General features: G+C 33.6%; 2 protein-coding genes and 1 long non-coding RNA gene across 12 annotated transcripts in view; 1 reads left to right on the top strand and 2 right to left on the bottom strand.

The window, feature by feature from the left end:
- Nucleotides 1-19,489, top strand: part of s-cup (stanley-cup) — a 66,377-nt gene that overhangs the window by 510 nt on the left and 46,378 nt on the right. The gene's annotated exons all lie outside the window — the stretch shown is intronic.
- Nucleotides 3,821-19,489, bottom strand: part of fdl (fused lobes) — a 113,049-nt gene continuing 97,380 nt past the window's right edge. For all 8 annotated transcript variants that reach the window (XM_066296144.1, XM_066296147.1, XM_066296141.1 and 5 more), the window contains 3 exons: nt 14,112-14,370; nt 9,989-10,220; nt 3,821-5,001 (listed from right to left, as the gene is read on the bottom strand). In XM_066296144.1, coding sequence (XP_066152241.1) covers nt 4,754-5,001; nt 9,989-10,220; nt 14,112-14,370 — 739 coding nt within the window. In that variant the 3' untranslated portion in view covers nt 3,821-4,753. The remainder of the gene's footprint in view (nt 5,002-9,988; nt 10,221-14,111; nt 14,371-19,489) is intronic.
- Nucleotides 10,227-14,105, bottom strand: LOC136346795 (uncharacterized). 2 transcript variants are annotated; one of them, XR_010733364.1, is made up of 4 exons: nt 13,331-14,105; nt 10,677-12,345; nt 10,509-10,616; nt 10,227-10,458 (listed from the first exon to the last, which is right to left on the bottom strand). It is a non-coding gene; the product is annotated as an uncharacterized lncRNA (long non-coding RNA). The 2 variants fall into 2 exon arrangements; XR_010733363.1 differs by having other exon boundaries at nt 10,509-12,345.

Below are 19,489 nucleotides of genomic sequence, written 5' to 3'. Positions count from 1 at the left end.
GAAAAAAATCTTGTTCTAGAAACATTTATTGGATGTTGAGGAATTATCCGTACAGTTAATACTTTTAAAAATTTAAGTCAACCGAGTGGTTCTTTTGGGTTGCAATACAGTCCAAATATGTATTTTTTTAAAACGTGGAATTATTAGCGTTTACACAGAAGTAGACACAATGAATATAATATACAGAGTGCTCTGAAATGATGGTCAAATTTTTGGACATGGTATTTTACCAGCCATTTTAGGGAGGAATCTTCGTACTAAACTTGTCGAATTGGGCCTTTCTTGTTTAGATATTCTAGTCTCAATATTGAGGAAAATAATCTTTTTTTTTTTTTTTTTTTTTTTTTTTTGTGGTGACATCTTTGACTTATGTTTCTAGAAAGCGAGAATCAGCAAGCTCTAATTTTATTTCTTTTAGAACTTTTCCCTGCAGTTAGCGATTATAACAAAACTTTTTTTACAATACTGTATATAATTTTAAAACTTCTTCATTCTTATTATTCTTTCATTTAACCCAGAGGTTGCGTGGAAAAAAGTTTTCATTACTGCATTAAGCACCTTTTCGTCACCGATTACTGATAAATACAGTACATGATTGTTATTAATTAGCTTTTCCGTCGTGTACAACACGTTGTTTTTTTATCCGATCGGTACCGATCAAGTACAATTTGATTCTTGCATGTTTTTAATATGAGATTTTAAATACATTTTTCTTTTACTGCCATGGTAGTAAAAACTTTTTCCATCATTTACATATAAAATGCAGAAATAAGAGAGTTGCTGTCGAGCTTAAGCTTTAAAAATTATACTTTTAACCTGTTTCGTTCATTTTACCTCAAGTATTGTAACTGGATGCGAAAGAAAGTGATTGATTGTATATTACTTATTTTCAGTATTTTGTAGGGTGTGCATGTTCAATCTACAGATATAATTTAAGAGTGAAAATGCAGAAAAATCTGTAAATGTTACAATTTTACCATTTCATTAGAGAGTACCGTAGTTGTAAGTCTGTATGTACAAATAGGAGTTGGATATGAATACATTTTCAAAAGCAAAAATTTAACGCTTAAAATTCTAAACAAAAAATAGATTTTATTGTAAAAATGGATCAAATCATTTATGCAAGTAACCTATCGTTTTGTGAAAATAAAAATAAGTTCTAATGTTGTTGTGAATCGATCACTTGCCACTTGTAATTTTCTATTAGCAACCGCAACATTTCTAATACAATTTAAAATTATGCAATTGTACCATATCGCCTGTATTTTTGAATTTTTATTGCTGTGCGAAGTCGGAATGTCAAGGTTTTGTTCTATTTGGCACTGCTCAGAAGGCTATTGGCAAGTAGTCTTGTGTAAGACAACACTGAGATCAATATTATCCTATTTTCATAGAGGATCAAAAATTTTGCATAAATTTGTTAAAAACTGAAGAAAATATTTGTCATGAAATTGTTGAAACACGTCAAATGTTGGTTTTTATTGTGCCTTTTTTGCCGCAAGGGACTTGTGTGCTGGGTGCTCATTTAGTAGATAAATATACTTTTTAATTTTTTCTTTTCGGACCCCTCTTATTTTATGACGTTTTTGATTTCTATGAAAAATTCTGAACATATTTTATTTAATATACCCATGTCCAAATTTATCAGTTTTTCCAGCAGCATTTCAGTCATGTATTCTACGCATAAAAATCATATTAGTTTGTTATATTTACTACACTCAATAAACGCTCTGTTACGAGAATGCAGGGAGTTGAAATTTTATATTTCTTTAAATTCTAATCTTTTATAGCTTCTAAAGTTTTTGAGATATTTAACTTACAATTTGAGCATAAGCTGGTAGCATAATTAGACAGATTCTCTCTATATATTATTCCCCGGTTGTGAGGAATTGGCTAAATGTGAACTATTCACAGAGATGCGTAGGTCGTGGAGAATAAATTGCTTGGCCTCCTCGCTCACCCGACGTAACATCTCTAGATTTCTATGTTTAGTGTTTTAGAAGTAAAATGTTTATTCTACTCTCGTAAATTCTCAAGAAAAATTTATGAGGCGAGTAAGAAATTCTGCTCTTACACTAACTGCTCAGTATCTAACATATGTTCGGCGATCTCTATGGCGACTAATTTTCTAATAAAAATATAAATAAAATTTTAATTTATGTTTAGAATATAGTGGCGATCATCTCGAAAAATGTTTGTAATAATAATTGTTTCATATTGATTTAAATTATTTTGTCATCGAATAAATTATTGTCGTTTAATTTATTTCGTATTTGACATTACTACTGTCCTCTTTTCCGCTATTATTTTTTATTTCTCATATGTTAAAAATCAGTTTTGCTCTTAGATCGTCAATAGATAAATTCTTAGTCCCGTTTACACCATAGTATTGCGTCAGAAAATATGGTACCAGTAGAATGTTCGACATATAAGAAACCAACTAAAACAACTCGATGCCAAAAGTAACGTGCATTACTTTACCATTTTGAAAATAATTAAAAAACGGTGACAAACACTAAAATAGGCAAAACACATGAAAGTTTCGAAATTGAACAAGCAATTTAAGTTTATAAAAATAAATGCTATGCCGTGCACCACAAAAAAAATTTTGGGTGACAAAATGGGTCGCGACCGCAAAAAAATATCATCCTGTAGATTTTTACGGCTATCTAGTATTATCTAATCATGTATACCCGTAAAAGTACATTATGCTTAAAATTTGAGTTAAACATCTTAAAAACTTTGGGAGTTATAAAAAGATAAATGGAAAATAATATAAAATTTCAAGATCTTGTATTTCCTTAACAGAGCATCTCGCGAACATAATTTATATAGCAAACTAACATTTTTTTTATGCGTAGAATACGTGGTTAAAATGCTGCTACAAAAAAACAAGGCACCCTGTATTATTAATTTATTATTGTCAATACGCCTGACATGCGTAAAATCTGACCTACTCAGAGAGTTCACTGTTCCTCGTATCAGAAACGAGTTTTTTTTACTTTTGCTTCAATGTTATTTCATTGATTGCAATTGATTATCATAGATAGATAGAGAATAAAATTAAGTAAAATTTTCGACAAGACAAAGCAGATAATTGAATAAATTCAGCAAAAATGAGATTTGTTTCTGGATTGTCAGTCCGAGTATACAAAGACATTGATTCGAAAAAACTTACCTATTTTTGGTTAGTACGGGCGTAAATTCACTATGTAGAATCGCTTTGGAGAAGTTCGTAAGATTTGGAATATCTCATGGTACAAGAAAAATAACTGGTATCGCTCCCTAACACGTTTCCGCTGCCAGATAAGCCAGAAGTCCCCCATAACATCCTTTTTGCATTTTTAGTCACTTAAAAAATTTATCTTGCAGATCACGTCTTCTTTTCCCGCATTACTAGCTCTAAAAAGCACGATTCATAGGTGTACACATCAAACATCCATTCCGAGAATAGCTTTTATGACTGCCATTTTGTCTTAGAAAACTCTAAGAATTATTACGTTCAAAGTCGTTAACTCTCGTCCTATTTCCGATATCTTAAGCCACCATAGCGTGTAAAGCTTAATTGGGTATTTAGGATCATGTATTAACTCGAATTGTGCTATAAAGTTGCTGACGCTAGGAAAGTATGAAGCAAGGAACAGTGTCGTTGGAATAAGGCTTTTAATGCCTCAGTAAATTTTTGCAGACAAAGAAGTGTTTACCAATGTGATCACTCTAGAATGAGGACATTGTTTGTGTTGTTGGTAATAACAATGCTTAATCGATGAGTCTACACTGGAGATTATGACAATGTTGAGGTCGGAAAAAAATGCAATCGTTGGTATATTACAAAATTTTATTTATAAAAGTGACACAAAACAGTTGCAAGTTAACAATCATAACTTGGTCGATTATTAAGGACTGGTTTTTCAATGTCCAGTTAAAGGGCGGCAGCTGTCAGTTAACGACTAACTTGCAGACGAACTGAACTTCAACTTAACCAATAGTTGAGAAGAAAAAATGAACAGTTACATAAAACTTCTCTGTAACTGAGTAGCTTTAATTGTTGATCAGCGTTGAGTGGAGGTTATGTCACGGGGGTGTTTAACAGGATATTGAAAAACGGGCGCTAATAAACATTTCATTGTGTAAATCTAATGTGAACTACAGTGGCTCTCACCAGGTTAATATTTACAATTTTTTTAAAAATTAATTGCCTAAATATGTACAAAGTATAATTTCCTAGTTTACATATAACAATAACGTTAAAACCGACGCTAAAATGGAGTTCAGACACTTTATGTTTGTAAACGGCAACACAAACAATGAAGTTATTTAATAAAAGAACGTGATTGCTTAATAAAATTATAGTAAATATTTATAACGAAATAATACGCCAATCTTGGTTTTTAAGCTTAGAGATATACTTTGATATGTATCCTAAAAACATTTCTACAAATGCCGAAAAATGAATAAATTACGCTATTTCAACTTTAAAAGAACAACAAATTAATAATACTTTTAACTCCTAACATCGCAGTCAATACAAAATGAAAATAAATAACATACATAATCCACAAAATTCAAATCATTTACCCTAAACCTTAAGGTCTGACCTCTTTGTCAATATGACACATACGATTCATTCTGCTAATTTCACAGCCTCACTTGGAAATCTGGGTCTACTAATTTGAATACCCTGCAGAGAAGGCACGTTTGCTATACTCTACGAGGCACCAGTTTCCAAATATGTTTAAAAAAACTAGAGATTCTAGAGACACATTCCGGGATTTTGTGAGCACCATGTGGGCCACATAGCCTCAGGTTGCAAGCCTCTGGCGATTAATCGTTCTCTGTGGGTGGTGAGTCTCGTGTAGACATCCTCTTGTATCATGTAAGTCGTGGTATCCAGTTGTGGATCTGTCCAGAGCCGTTCTGCTAGAGCAGCTGCTCGAGGCCATAGTCTGGAATCTAGACTCCATTCGTCCACCTGTTCCGTCCAGAGACAAGCTTCACCACCTAAAGTAAATTGTTGATGTTTATGGTCATTTTTAAGAGACACATGAAAATATTTTGTTGAAGTAAGTATCAGCAGCAACTTAATTCCACTCACATCGAAAATGGTTTCCAACCCCATCTTCAGAGCTTTTGGAGTTTATAAGATATTTAGACCAAATTGGGGGTGAGCAGTTCTCTTAAGGATATGGACGATATGAGGTCTCGGCGAGAGCTGGCCAAAAACAACTACCGCTCTGGAGGTTTAATTAAGAGGTCACGTCATCATCCTTAAGAGTAGTGTTTGCCACAAATTCTAACTAAATATTTTACCACAAGTTGTAGAAGTTGTAAAGAAAAAAAATTAAAAAATAATTTTATAGCTTTGACACCCTGTACGTATTTCAGAAAAGAATAATTTCCGGGTCTATGTTTATAGTTTTTTTTTCGTAGGTTTCTCTGGCCAATATTTAGTAACATCCTGTATGAGCTAGTAGATTTTATTGCTCTCCGCTGCTCCGCACCTGTCTCTCTGCCCCGCGACGAATTTTTGCGGTTATGAGTATTGAGGGTTAATTTTATCACGAAATTTTATTTTAAAGCAGCAAAATTAGCGTAATCTAATATCATAAGAACTGTATCAGATATAACTCCATATTTACAGGTTCATTAATGTTAAAATAATGCTGCAATGTAATTCTAATTTCGAAAAACCGTCGAATTGCGTTAAAACGTTTAGGAAATTCCAAATGAAGCAAGGAATAATTATTTCATTACAAATTTGAAATTTTGGCATGTTTAAAATAGCATTTGACACTATCAACACTTAAAAACCCTTCAGATTTATTTTAATCTTCATTAACTAGAATATAAGAAGTGCTTTTTCTCATGATGGGTTGTTTGTGACATTGTTCTATTGGAAGAGCATGTAAGCGACAGGTATTTTTTATGTTTTTAATATTACCAATTTTCTTTTAATCAATTTCTGTGATTAAATTATTTACAGTGTTTTGTTCAATTCACCGACCACCGAATTCAGCTTATCTTAAACAAAAACCTTCTTTTCAATAAAACTAGTGGTTTTTAATTCAAACGGCTATACATCAATTGGACAGAACTTTTATGTATTTTTATAATTCTCTTAAGGTACCTATACACGTACAGTTCGCCGGACGATTGCTGCCGGAGAGACCAGCGCGGGCCGGCCGCTATCGACTACACACCATTAGTCAGACGGCAGGTCAGGACCTGTCGTCCGCCGATCCATGAAGGAAACTGAACGTGTGTAGTTCCGTATTTCAGTTCTTGGACTGCCGGCACAAGTTTTAGTCCGTACCAACATTTTCACCATAAATAAATACATAGGTACATTTTACCATACCATGGCAAATCAGCCAGACTTTATTAAAGAGTTTATAAATATTTATCGGAAACATCAGAGCTTATGGAAAGTCAAAGATACAGAGTATTTTAATAAAGTGCTTAAGACAAACTCGTATGGTGAATTATTGGAGCTTTGCAAAATCGTAGATCAAGTGCAAAACCATAGATCAAGAAGCGCCTTCAGAAAGGAACTATAATTTTTTAAGTCAACAGCACTTGAGTGGCGAAGCTCCCGTATCGATTCCATATGTGACAAGGTACTACGTTATTGCAGCAGGTCCTTAACCCAAATTTTCTTTTTTTTTTTCTTTTTTGCCTTTCTTCTAATAGTGCAATTTTTGCAGCTGCACACTCTTCTTGCGACATTTTTTAGAATGAGAACTATTGTCCTAAATCGATCGTGTATAGCAAATTCTATAATGGTAACAGTTCCGTTTCGTAAACGGCATAGAACCGAAGGCCATAATCCTCAAGTGAAACTGTTCGTGTCCGTTAACAGACGGTGGTGGCCGGCCGCACCTATCAATCCGATCATGGACGGTCGTTCGACTGAACGTTTATAGATACCTTTAAAGCTAAAGCTCCACTTAAAATGATCACAGAATATTTCCCGAATTATTTACTACGTCACCATATCATTTTTTATTCTCAACTGTATTATCTGTTCTCAAAGATTATTGAGTATGAAATTCACGTTACGAATGCCTGGAGAGTCAGCTGAAAAAATACTAATTATTAATAATCGCAAATAGATAGTAACAAAAGAAGGAATCCCGAGGGGTTAACTGATGCTTGGTATCTAATTTAATAAGACCCAATTAGTGTTGAACGCTTTTCCTTATGATGAAAATCAATTTTAATTAAGTCCAGTAATGTGATATTAAAGCCTAATGAAAGATAGAAAGATTGAACTCGAGAGCTGAAAGAAAATATCATATTTTTAAGCACTTAAGAATAATTCCATACGATTTTATTACGGAAATTTGATTGGAGGTATTGGATCGTCTTTACAAATTCGAAATGTGTACATGTTTAAAAACTTCTCTGCATTTTAAAGTATTTTCTGAGTTCACCTTGATCTGCATTGATCTGAATAAAAGATGCACGTTTTCGTCTAATGGATTATTGTGGCATGATCTTATTGGAATGGCGTATGAGTAAAATTTTTATCAAAAAACGTGATTTCGTCCCCCTTTCCAAGGGTGCTCTATCGGTTAGCTTTTTTATGTCAGTTAATCGGTATTTTTGACCTTTCTAATATAACGAATTTTTCTTTATTCCACCTTTATGATCGACAAATTTTTTATGTTTTTCTTAAATTCGAGGTTTTTCAGTTTTTTCTCGCCGAATTTCGCCCAAGAAAATAATAACTAAGCGGTTTTCAGAAACAATATTAAATCCAGTATTGAGGTATTAAAGCTTAATGGAAAATGGAAAGTTTAAACTTGATAAGCGAAGGAACAAAATAATATTTTTAGGCACTCAAAAATAATTCTGTTACAAATAATAACATATTAATTCACTATATTATATCATGTCACTCAATGCTGAAAGCAATCTATAAGCTCAAACCTCAAACTACAATACCAGCAGGCATGCGGTCTACTCACCCTCTATCATGACGTTTTAAATGAATCCAATATCTCTTCTCTAATATTAATAGAGGGTAAATATACTATGACGTATTGGTCCTGTATCTACGTCGGTGGAATGAATTATTTATAATTTCCCTCATTTAAGGGTGGGTAATACGCATTAATAACTAAATAGGGAATTTCCCAATTTGCGACTGAAAATCTATGGTTGGTGGACTTCCTTTTCATGCGAAATGACTATTGTCAAATATCGACTCGGCTTCATGTGGGGTCATGTTTTCACGTCCTTCAAGAGCTTATGGGAAACTCCACATGGCATGAGAAGTCTATTGGCCCACAAATACATGATCGGCTAAGTACCTTCAACAATCGCTATTCCTCTATTCATTCTCAGGACATTTTCCAGTTCGCACGGTTTTATTATTTTATATTTTTTAAGAAAATTATATGCGAAAAGGAAACTAGAGTCGTCAATATTTGTTAATAACAATCTTGTTGAGCAATATTTGACAGTGATCGCGCAAAAAATTGCTCAGGAAATTCGTGATGATGTCGCTTTGAATTTCTCAGTAAAAGTGAATTGATTCAACGTGGCGTAAGATGTTTTGATCAATGAAATTCGCTTACTCAATTGATTTGAATATCAGATGTTCTCAATACTAGATAAAAATTCATGCACGTTTAGAGATTTGTTGTCGATGACGACGACCATGCGAAGCAAAGCCAAATGTTAAGTACAAAAGCTTTGTGGTTTGCTACAAGTTAATGGCCTGAAAAACTGTGAAATAACTAGCTCACCCTGTACAAGATGGTCGACGTAAGATGGTCTGGTAACTTAGCTCAAAAACCGTAAAATTTAGAAAAAAAAGTTCAATGTAAAAGTTTTTTAGTTGTTCACGAATTTTTTTTTTTATATTTTTGAAGGAACAGGGTGGGGCAGAAAACCGTGGCGTGATAAAAAAGCATTTCTTAAATGGAAGACGCTATTTTCCATTACGAATATTAATTCTGCTTATAACCATAAATTTTTTAAAATTCCATATATGAAAAATGTTGAGCAGTTTTGGAGTTAATCTAGTTTAAAATAAAAATCCAAGACAAAAGTCTGAAAATAAAGAGATCCTACATGGTTTTAGTTAACTTTCAACATTAATTCTATCTAAGTTATCAAGCAACGCATTAATTTAGAATGTATAAAGCTTTGGAGGTGTGTAAACGGCCAAAAATTAAATTAAACAATTTTCATGTAATTATTGATAGATATGGAACTAATCTCCTAGAAGTTCCGATTTGAAACCGTCAAACTATTATCTTTGGAGATATCTGAAGGAATTGACTCATCAACATCGACTTAATAATGTGGAGGATTTAAAAAGTAGAATACGACAATCAATAGTATCTGTAAATCAAGGCGATGCGGTATTAAGGTCGGCAACGAACCTAGAGGAATTGTGTATATACCATCTGTATAGTAAATAAGCCTAGCATTCAAAAGAATACAGGGTGTCTCATTAAAAAAATATAGTTCGAGACATTTCAAATGTGCAAAGTTTTAATATTTTTTGTCGTTCCCTGTATAAAATTCTAAAAATATACTCAAATGAAACAACCTTTTGTTTTTAACTGGATAAGTTTTCAAACGTTACAATTAATACTATGTGAATTTATTTAAAGTTGGAACATGTTTATTTTTCCTTACATTTTTACTATAAATTAAATTAACTCAAGAACTGCTAAACAAAATACTTATAGTTACAAGCAGAAAAGGTACCCATAGTGAAATATAGAATATTCCATTTAAAGAATATTTTTTGGTCATGTCACGGTTTCCTGCATCACCCTGTAACTTCCAAAATATTAAAAAGCAAAAACTCATGAACAATTAAGAAACTTTTATATTAAACTTTTTTTCCGAACCCTCACTGCTTTTGAGGTTTGAATTTGGATCATCTTACGTGGACCACCCTGTACACATTCCTGTTGCCGTAATTTTTTTTCGTATAAGATGTAACAAAGTGAGTGTTCAATTTTACCTATTATTTGCTTTTTGTTGAGTCGAAACTGCTGCCACGGTCTATGATTGTATACGGTTTGCCAAGGCCTATAAGGATCACAGGCTGCTTCTCCAGTTTCTCTCCATCTTCCAAATCCACAGTCCAGGTACCAGGCATCCACGTGGGAGATTAGTACCTTGTAACCATCGGATATGAGGTCAGGAGTGTCGGTCCATTGGCTAGCACCCCAGCTCTGAACTGTTACTTGGCTCTGGAATTAAATATTTTCATGAGTTTTACTATGTTGAGATAGTTGTTTCTTCAAAAATTCGCAAAAAACCCAAAATTTACCTTAAACCAAACAATTAGCGTTTTAGGCCAGAAAATACAGGGCACGTTTGGTGTGAACATAAAGCTAGAACTTAAGACTATCTTTCGAGATATACGAGAAAATGGCTCTTAGAATTGGCAGTTGTCTCGGATTGTTGGATTTTACAGTGTGTTCGTTTCTGAAGCTCAAACTTGAGGTAAAAATTAAATATGCACATAGGGGATTTACCTTGGAGCAATTTTGCGCACTTTGAGGTTCTGGAATATGCCATTTCACTATTTCTAGTGTACTAACCATAAATGTTCTTCCAACTACTTTTTCCTTTTACTTTTATTGCTATAGAAAATACTATGGAATAGAAGAACCTGCGGGACCTTAAAAGCAGCAAAATCTTACCAAGATGAAGGGTTCTTCAGAAGGTTTATGAATTCTTCCTTTTCCTTTTTCATAAAAAAACTGGTTTTTTAGCTTTCTCTTGATTATACTCCAAAACTAGTCACGAAATAATGAAATTTTCGTGTTGATATGCTGAAGAACTATCTAAAACTGAATAGTTGTCATTTTATTACCATTGACCTTTTCTATTTCCGTGCTGATCGCATTCGTAAATGCCTTAAGGGCAAGTACTAAATTCTAACTCATTTTGCATTCTCAGTTTTCGTTCTTCAATAGTTCAGTTCATTTACTCGTATATTCGTTAGTTCCTGAAAATTTTATGAGGATCTGAATCTGCAAATTCTGTGCCAGTTGTAACATACAGGGTGTGTCTAAAAGGTGTGTATTAAATTTTACCATCTATTTTTGAGACGAAAACATGACGATTTAATTCAATTTATCTTAGTCCAAAAATAGACGGTTTTCAATATACAGAACGTGAAAGTGAAAAAGAAAAAAATTTATTACTTCGTTTGTAATTCTACTAGCTGAACAAAATGTCGCACCAGGGGGGTTTTAGGGGCGAGAAATCAGAATCCGTTTACATTTTCTATGTACATTATAGAAGGCGCTGTCAGCGCTAGGTGAACTCTCTTTAAAGGGGCATAACTTTTTTATTACACGGTATAAAATTTATTTATGTCTAAATTTGTATTTTCCCACATGTTTTATGAAAAGAAGGTATCTTGGTCCAAGTCCCTAGGGGCATTCCTTCTTGAGATATTTTAAGTTTAAAGGTCACCGCATGTCTTGAAAAATTACTTTAAAGTGTATATTTATTAGTACAGTGGAAACCAAAAAAAAAACTTTTTAATTAATATTCAATTCTTATTATTGTTTAAAAATTTTCATGCTTTTATTTTACTATACCAATTTTTTATTATTTATTTTGCTGTACTGTGCGAATAAATACGTATTTTAAAGTTATTTTTCAAGACGTGCGGTGAACTTTAAATTTTAAATATCTGAAGAAGGTATGCCCGCAGGGATTAATGCCACGGTACCTTCTTTTCATAAAATATGTGGGAAAATACAAATTTAGTCGTAAATAAATTTTATACGGAACGATAAAAAAGTTATGCTCTTTTAAAGAGACTTCATCTAGCCCTGACAGCATGCTCTCCAATGCGCATCACAACGTAAACGGATTATGATTTTTTTCCCCTAAAAATCCCCCGAAAAAACATTTTGTTCAGATAGTAGCATTACGAAAGAAGTAATTAATTTTTTTCCTTTTTTTAATCTCCAGTTTGACATCCAGCACTTTGAAAACAGTCCAATTTTGGACTGAGCTGAATTGAATTAAATCGTTCTGTTTTTACATCAGGAATATTTTATAAAATGTTGGATAAACTGTTTAAAGATGCGCTGCATATTCTTCCTTTAAATCAAGGGATGAAGCAATGTATATGGCAGGAACGCATGGCATTTTTCCATGAATTAATGTAACGGGGACATCCGCTTTCTTGTTAAATTATAACAGTGTTGGACACGTTCTCCCATTCCACTATCCCTTACCGTACATTTCGTTATTCATACTTGACAACTTCTACATATTCTTTACCGACATTTACCAGACCTGACTGCCTCGGATGAATCTTATTTTCAGTTTCAGTTTCTCAATCCAACCCTACGACAGTATCTAGGCTAAATAACTAATTATTCTCTTTTTAAGTGGCTTAATGCTTCATCATGCTGTATAGGGTCATTCAAACTCGACGCTCCACTCATTTTATACGAACACAGATGGGCTTAACAAAGTAATTTTTTCACCACTTTAAATAAGGAGACTTAAGTTGAAATACATGCTAAAACATTAAAATATGGAAAGCGATGCTCGGCGTCGCGACGCTGACGCTATTTTTATTCAGAATATACCTTTATTACAAAAATATGAACTTTCATACATTCAAAACACGCCTTTTTTTATAAAAAGTCTTTAAATTTCCAATAATTTAAGAGCTACAGGTGAAAGAAACGTTAACATATTTGACAGTCTTGTCTTGATATTTGTTTCCCCTGTAGCATTTAAATGATTAGAAATGTCAAAGAACTTTTTATATAAAAATTGTTTAGAAATGTCAAAGAACTTTTTACATAAAAATTGTTTAGAAATGTCAAAGAACTTTTTATATAAAAATTGTTTAAAAATGTCAAAGAAATTTTTATATAAAAATTGTTTAGAAATATCAAAGAACTTTTTATATAAAAATTGTTTAGAAATGTCAAAGAACTTTTTACATAAAAATTGTTTAGAAATGTCAAATAACTTTTTATATAAAAATTGTTTAGAAATGTCAAAGAACTTTTTATATAAAAATTGTTTAGAAATGTCAAAGAACTTTTTACATAAAAATTGTTTAGAAACGTCAAAGAACTTTTTACATAAAAATTGTTTAGAGTGTATCGATGTTTATTTTTGAAAAAAAGGTATATTTCTGAAAACACGAGCGTCGTCGTCGCGACGCCGAGTGTCGATTTCCACATTTTGATGTTTTTAGCATTTATATTAGGTTACGTCTTGTTATTTAATGTGGTGAAAAAATTACTTTGCAATGCCCGCCTTTATTCATATGAAATTTATGAGCATCGAGTTTGAATGATCCTGCACTTACATATATAGTTCCTCATACGTCATTCCATCTTGTTTGTCTAAACCTACAACTCTCTCCTGAAAACTTCCATTATAAATATTTTCAGGAGATCTGTAGTTCTTCTTAATTCAACTTCCTCGAAAAACTTCTTCGAAGACCTCGTTACACTATGGATCATTTCAAACGGAATACAAACAGAACGATGTAATCATATATTCAATTTCCATGAGACTCCTCTCCTTGACGACCCACATTTAAATTTAAGAAAATTAGCTTTTTATATTGCAAAACGGTAAGTCTAAATTCATAAATTTTAATAAAACGTTGAAAATTTCCTGTTCGATTTAGGAACCTTTTTAAGATTCGCATTTACTGTTGATTCCACCTCATTTACGCCCTACTGTTTGTGAATATTTGATAATATTAAAATATGCGATTTATTGTTGAGACAAAAATTTCATAAACAAGAGATATTGGGGCATTATAACTCCCGAATACCTCAGTCGCATAACACCTACGCCCCTACTAAATTTAAAATTTCTCAATTTGTTAAGAACAACATTTCTTAATTATAATCCGCGCTAACTGTCTAGGCCAGTGAAGTACACTAATTTTAATTTATGGCCTTTAAATTAGGTTTCCATTTGTAAGCCTCTTTAAATGATATTTATAGTCCTAAGAATGCGGTTAATAAGAAGGTAAGTATACCAAGAAAACCATTTCATTAAGCAGGCAAAAAGAAGTCAAAATTGTCTAAGTGTACATATTACAGTATATGTAAGAAATCTTTGAACCTACTTACCCTATCCAGATACTTGGTTATGTAGGGTCGTTTGCTAAGTTTGCTAGACCACACGATAACATGAGGCACTTTTTCCCCCCCATTAGCTTGCTGCAATCGAAGTAACGCCTTGGTGGTAAATTCTCCCCAGAGATCATGCAAATCCGTGTAGTTGTTAGGGGTGTTACCCTTTTGCAGGTGTTGGGCCCAACATTCGAGGTTCACTTCGTCCCCTCCGAGGTGGAAGATTTCGGTTTCGCCACTAAGTTCTATTAAATCTCTGTAAAGGGATGAAAGAAAGCATTGGTAAAATATGAAAATTCGTGACTAACGGCACACTGTTTTGGTTGGATTCCAGAGATTTATTATCTTTTAAGATCCTTTAATTTGCATGAAAAGAATCAGCTGAAGATGGCGTGCTGGCAATGTCGACGAATTCGAAAAACTTGCATATCTGCAATTATTTAGCTTAGCAAAAAGAAAAGATTGGATAAGACTTGAGAAGCATTTTGGAATTACAATTAAGTAGAAGAAATTAAAAGTCTGACTGGAATGAAAACAATTTTATCTTTCGCCTTTCAATTCTCTTCTGGGGAATATTAATTCGAGACTGCATTTGATTTGATTTTGAAGTGACAAATACAAACAATGTTAGTAATCAAATGGCAAATTTTAGGTTTCGGCCTTTTCGTCACTTTTTTCTATACGGGTATTTTTGAAGTATTTTATAAAAATATTATAATTTCTCCAAAATGAAATGTATAACTCAAGGGCAGAAAGACCAAAAGGTCGATAGCCTATTTCTGAAGAAATAAAAATTTTGTATATACAGTGTTTTTGATTTGAAGGAAACCTTGCCTTTCGAATCTTTGGACTGTAGATAATAAAACGTTTCTTTTTGCACTTTTGGATTATGCACCCTTTACTATTAATAGTGGTGATTAAGGAATTGTCGCAGTGTGTTCTAAGCGTAGTGGTGTTCTTGCAACAACAACCAAAAAAACTCTTCCTTGGAATCTTAAAACTACATTTTGGGATCGGCACCCATAGGCGTACTTCAGGAGAAACCCCCTTTTTACAAAGAGGGTGCCCTTAATTCGGTCGTTGAACACGTGGTGCTAAGGCAAACAAAGACACTTGAGCAAGATATTGGTCCCTTTCGAGGAACCACCATTATTAGGACAAAGATTTCCCACATTTGGACGTTCTGAAGTGGTGCCACGTGCTTAACATTCATAGGCGTTGCCTCTGGGTGCGCGGTAAATATGATAAACTAAATAAAGCTACTTCATTTCTTGCTAATTACTAAAACAACTTTAAGCTCAATCCTGAACATAGTATATACAGGGTGTTTCCTAACTACGTGTAAAAAAATTAAAGGCGTAATACTCGAATGATTTTGAGTCGAAAATGTCTAATAAACATATGTCCGCAAATGCCTTGTTTCCAAGATACAGGGTGTTGAAATGTCACAAAGACGTTGAAAGAGGTTTTTAAAGGTTTGGTGGTTGGGAGGTTGGTGGTTTGGAAACCTTTCCATGTAAATGCGCCTCGCTGCCAAACACTTACCATCAGCAAGGCCGTAAACAAAAACCATATTGGCCATTTCTTGATTAGTGTAATTAGGCATTTGAAAAATTTTCAAAACTGAGGTATAATCTGATTTTTGGGACACAGAACTAAATTCTTTCACTTTAGAGAGTAAAACACCAAAATAACACTGACTATCTTGTTTATAGTAGTGGAAGTAGCAAACAAAAATAACAATAAACAAGTTAGTAAATACCACCAAATCTTTAGAAACCTTTAAAACCTTTTTCAACGTCTTTCAGTCAACATCCTGTATCTTGGAAACAAGGCATTTGCGGACATATGTTTATTAGACATTTTTGACTCAAAATCAGTCGAGGATTACGCCTTTAAATTTTTTACACGTAGTTAGGAAACACCCTGTATACATATTATAATTTCAATGCCGAAGTTGCTTCTTTGGATGGATACAACGTATACCGGATGTTCTTTCTTAAGTAGCGCCCGAGTTCTTCAGGTACATTGTTGGGTCTAAACTCCAAATCAAACAAAACTGATTAAAATCAGAATTGTTGTTTTTTTTCCCGCTGCCATATGGCATTACCGCTAAGTTAATTTGATTAATGTTGCAAGACCTGGTACGGTAGCATAACATTTAATCAATTATAATAATACAGAGACCTATCTATCTATGGGAAATTCTACTATCTGAAAAACGCATTGCAAAATACACAAGCTGAATTTTCAATTTTAGATATCTAAAGCAGGAAAATAGTCGAACTAATTTTTTAACGTATTTTTATAGAACTCACAGAAGGATTTCCAACATCGTACTGAAGAACTTTTGCGCTACTTTAAATACACCCTGTAACTAGCTACATGGGTAAATTTTATAAAAATTTTTGAATACTGTTATAATTTAACAGCTTTTGTATATTTTATTTTGGCAGTTATTTAAGCTTTAGGAGTTTTTCAAATGGAATTTGATCGTTTTTCCAACTTGAAAACTCTGTCGTTTTGTGCGTCATTTTCCCACCTAAACCCAAAGGTGCTCTTGCATCGATTTTGATCATGATAATTTTCTACTGAAGTGCTGCGCCTCCTTCTCTTTCTGGTGTTATTTCTCAACTTGAAGCAGATTTAGTTGTTTCGATCTATTTTCTTTTTAGCCGTTGCCTGTTTTGGGTATTATTTTCCATACGAATTTGCTCTTTACTATCCATCATATCAATTTCCCTTTGAGGCGGCGTAACTTACCCATAGCGAAAAGATTCAAATCTTCTCCTAACCTCGTGTTTTTGCTCCATTTTAAGCATACCAAAAGTCGTTTTTTCTTGATAGTTGTATTGATCCATATTTCAAACTGTATTTGAATTGCAATGTAATTATTTAATTCCAGGAAAATGTGGAGTTTTAAAAACGGCATATTGCGTTCAGAACTCGCATCAATTTTGTTCCTATCCAATTCAAACACATGTCCTGGATGCTTTTGAAACCATATTAAAAACATTGACGTGATATGCGATGTCAGCAGCTGACATAAAAATAAAATATTAATAAACTTTTACTCTCAACATGTACTCTATCAGTGTTATCGGAAAAAAGCCGAATTCAACAATGTTAAAATTCAAGATGGCGCCTATAAGAAAAAACAAAGATGAGGATGGTTGCCTGAAAGAGAAACGTCGGATTTCAAATACGACATCGTCACGTCGTACGACCGTGACGAAAAAATGAAGTGAATTTATTTATAAATTGAAAAATATTTATTTTTGAAAATATTATAAATTTCATCGCCTTCAAAGTCCCCGTCCAACATAATGCACTTACGCCATCGCTTTTTCTAATGCCTCGAACAGTCAGAGAAATATTTTTCTGGAATGGCTTTCAATAAGTTCGTCGATTCGACTTTTATCTCCTCAATCGAGTCAGAACTTGTGAGTTTGTTAAATAACTGGAAGTCCAATGGTGCCAAATCAGGCGAATACGGTAGTTTTGGAACGATGTGAGTTGGGTTTTTAGTAAAATGTTCTTGCAGGACCGGTATGGGACGGTGTATTATAATCGTGCAAAAACCAAGAAGGATCTGCCCATAATTCTGACCTTTCGGGCGAATAGCTTCGCGCAAAGAATGCTCAAGAAATATTTTTTGGTAACGTTTTGGCCTGGCTGAAGAAATTCATAACACACAGCACCGCGATAATTAAAAAAAATTTATTTGTAAATTGGTCATTTGGTTTTTCAGAGACTTAGTCGCGGTTTTTTCGGTTTTGGTTCACATGTAGCACGACATTGTCTAGATCGGCCGGTTGATTCTGGGTGGTATGAATAAATCCAAGTCTCATCACCAGTTATGATGCATTTCATTACATCCTGCCAGATTTCCATATGACGCCATTTTTCCAAAAAAAATAATGTTTTAGGAACCAATCGAGATTTGACTCATTTGAGCCACAAAACATTTTTAAATGATCAAGGTGGTTCCAAATGAAACGCCCGTAGTGTCAGCAAGGTCTCTAATCGTCAATGGACAATTTTGGAGTACCAAATCTTTGATTTTATTTATCATCAACATCGGTAGATGTTGATGGTCGTTCTGGACGCAGTTCGTTTTTAACTCTTTCTTAACCTCTTTTGAAGTGCTTGCACCACATGTAAATAGTTTTTTGAGGCATATCCGCATGGCCACACGCCATCTACAATATCCTTAACGTTTCCGCGGGAAAATGTTCATTCCACAAACAAAATTTATTGCAAATTTTTTTCCTTTAACCAAATCCAACCAAATCAACCTCTAGCCACATCTTTCTTTCCTTCAACCAAATCTAACCAAATCAACCTCCAACCGAATCCTTTTTTCCTCCAACCAAATCAAGCATAGTAAAAACCGAAAAACTAATTTTTGTATGTTCACAAAAACACGTGTAGCGGTGTAGCAATTGAACATATTGACACGAAATTTTGCACAGACATCACAGGCATTGCCACCAACTCACGAGTAAATAATTTCATGATTCTGGATAAACCACCAGCTTTAAATAAAAAATTTGTCTTATTTTTTGATCACTGTAGAAGGGGAAAAGTTGCAATAATGAAATGTCCATAATTTCGAATTACCTCGCCAAACAAGCTGTGGAAAAAGGATTTTTTTTTAAATGGTTCTGAAAGTTATCGGATTTTTTTTTCATTCGGAAAAGCATATGTATAAACTTCAAATAGCGCAACATTACCCCAATTTAACCGAGTTCACGTCTTTGGTAATTACCAAGATCCTCCTGGTTGAGCTCCAGAAATGGACAATCCACAGAGTAATGCGTGGCAAAGGCAATTTTTGTGCCTCCCACTTTTTTCAAATTATCATCGCCCAAAATGAAACCGTCCAGGGTGCAAGATGTATTTTATAATGTCCTAAAATGAACTTGTTGGTTTCATCTTGGGACAGCATGTGAATTAGTTTATGCATAGAATAGCAGATTCGCGTTGTCACAAGTGATAGTTTCCCTCATGGGCTTCATCATGACAGGACATTTGCAACAAACAAACTTTCGTCTCATTGAACCTATTGTGGATACGGTAATGTTGGGATCAGAGATAGTAAACACGAGGTAATGCATTTTGCATGTAACCCGTTAATTTGCATATTTTTCAAAGGAGATATTACCAAGATGTCACTTAAAGCATGATTCATTACTCTAGGCGTTATTCGTCTTGTGTTGTCATTCACTTAAATGTGAAAAAATGTGAAAAAAATCGAATACTGGGAGATTGATAATACTGGAAATTCGGGAGCATTAAATTAAGTACTTTCTTAAACGATGTGATTTCTCGATTGTAGATCCCAAAATTTTCGATATTTTATCGTAAAGCTA

Source organism: Euwallacea fornicatus, chromosome 24, assembly GCF_040115645.1.
Source record: "Euwallacea fornicatus isolate EFF26 chromosome 24, ASM4011564v1, whole genome shotgun sequence".
In the NCBI taxonomy this organism is placed as follows: domain Eukaryota; kingdom Metazoa; phylum Arthropoda; class Insecta; order Coleoptera; family Curculionidae; genus Euwallacea; species Euwallacea fornicatus.
This window is presented reverse-complemented; position numbering and strand designations above follow the sequence as displayed.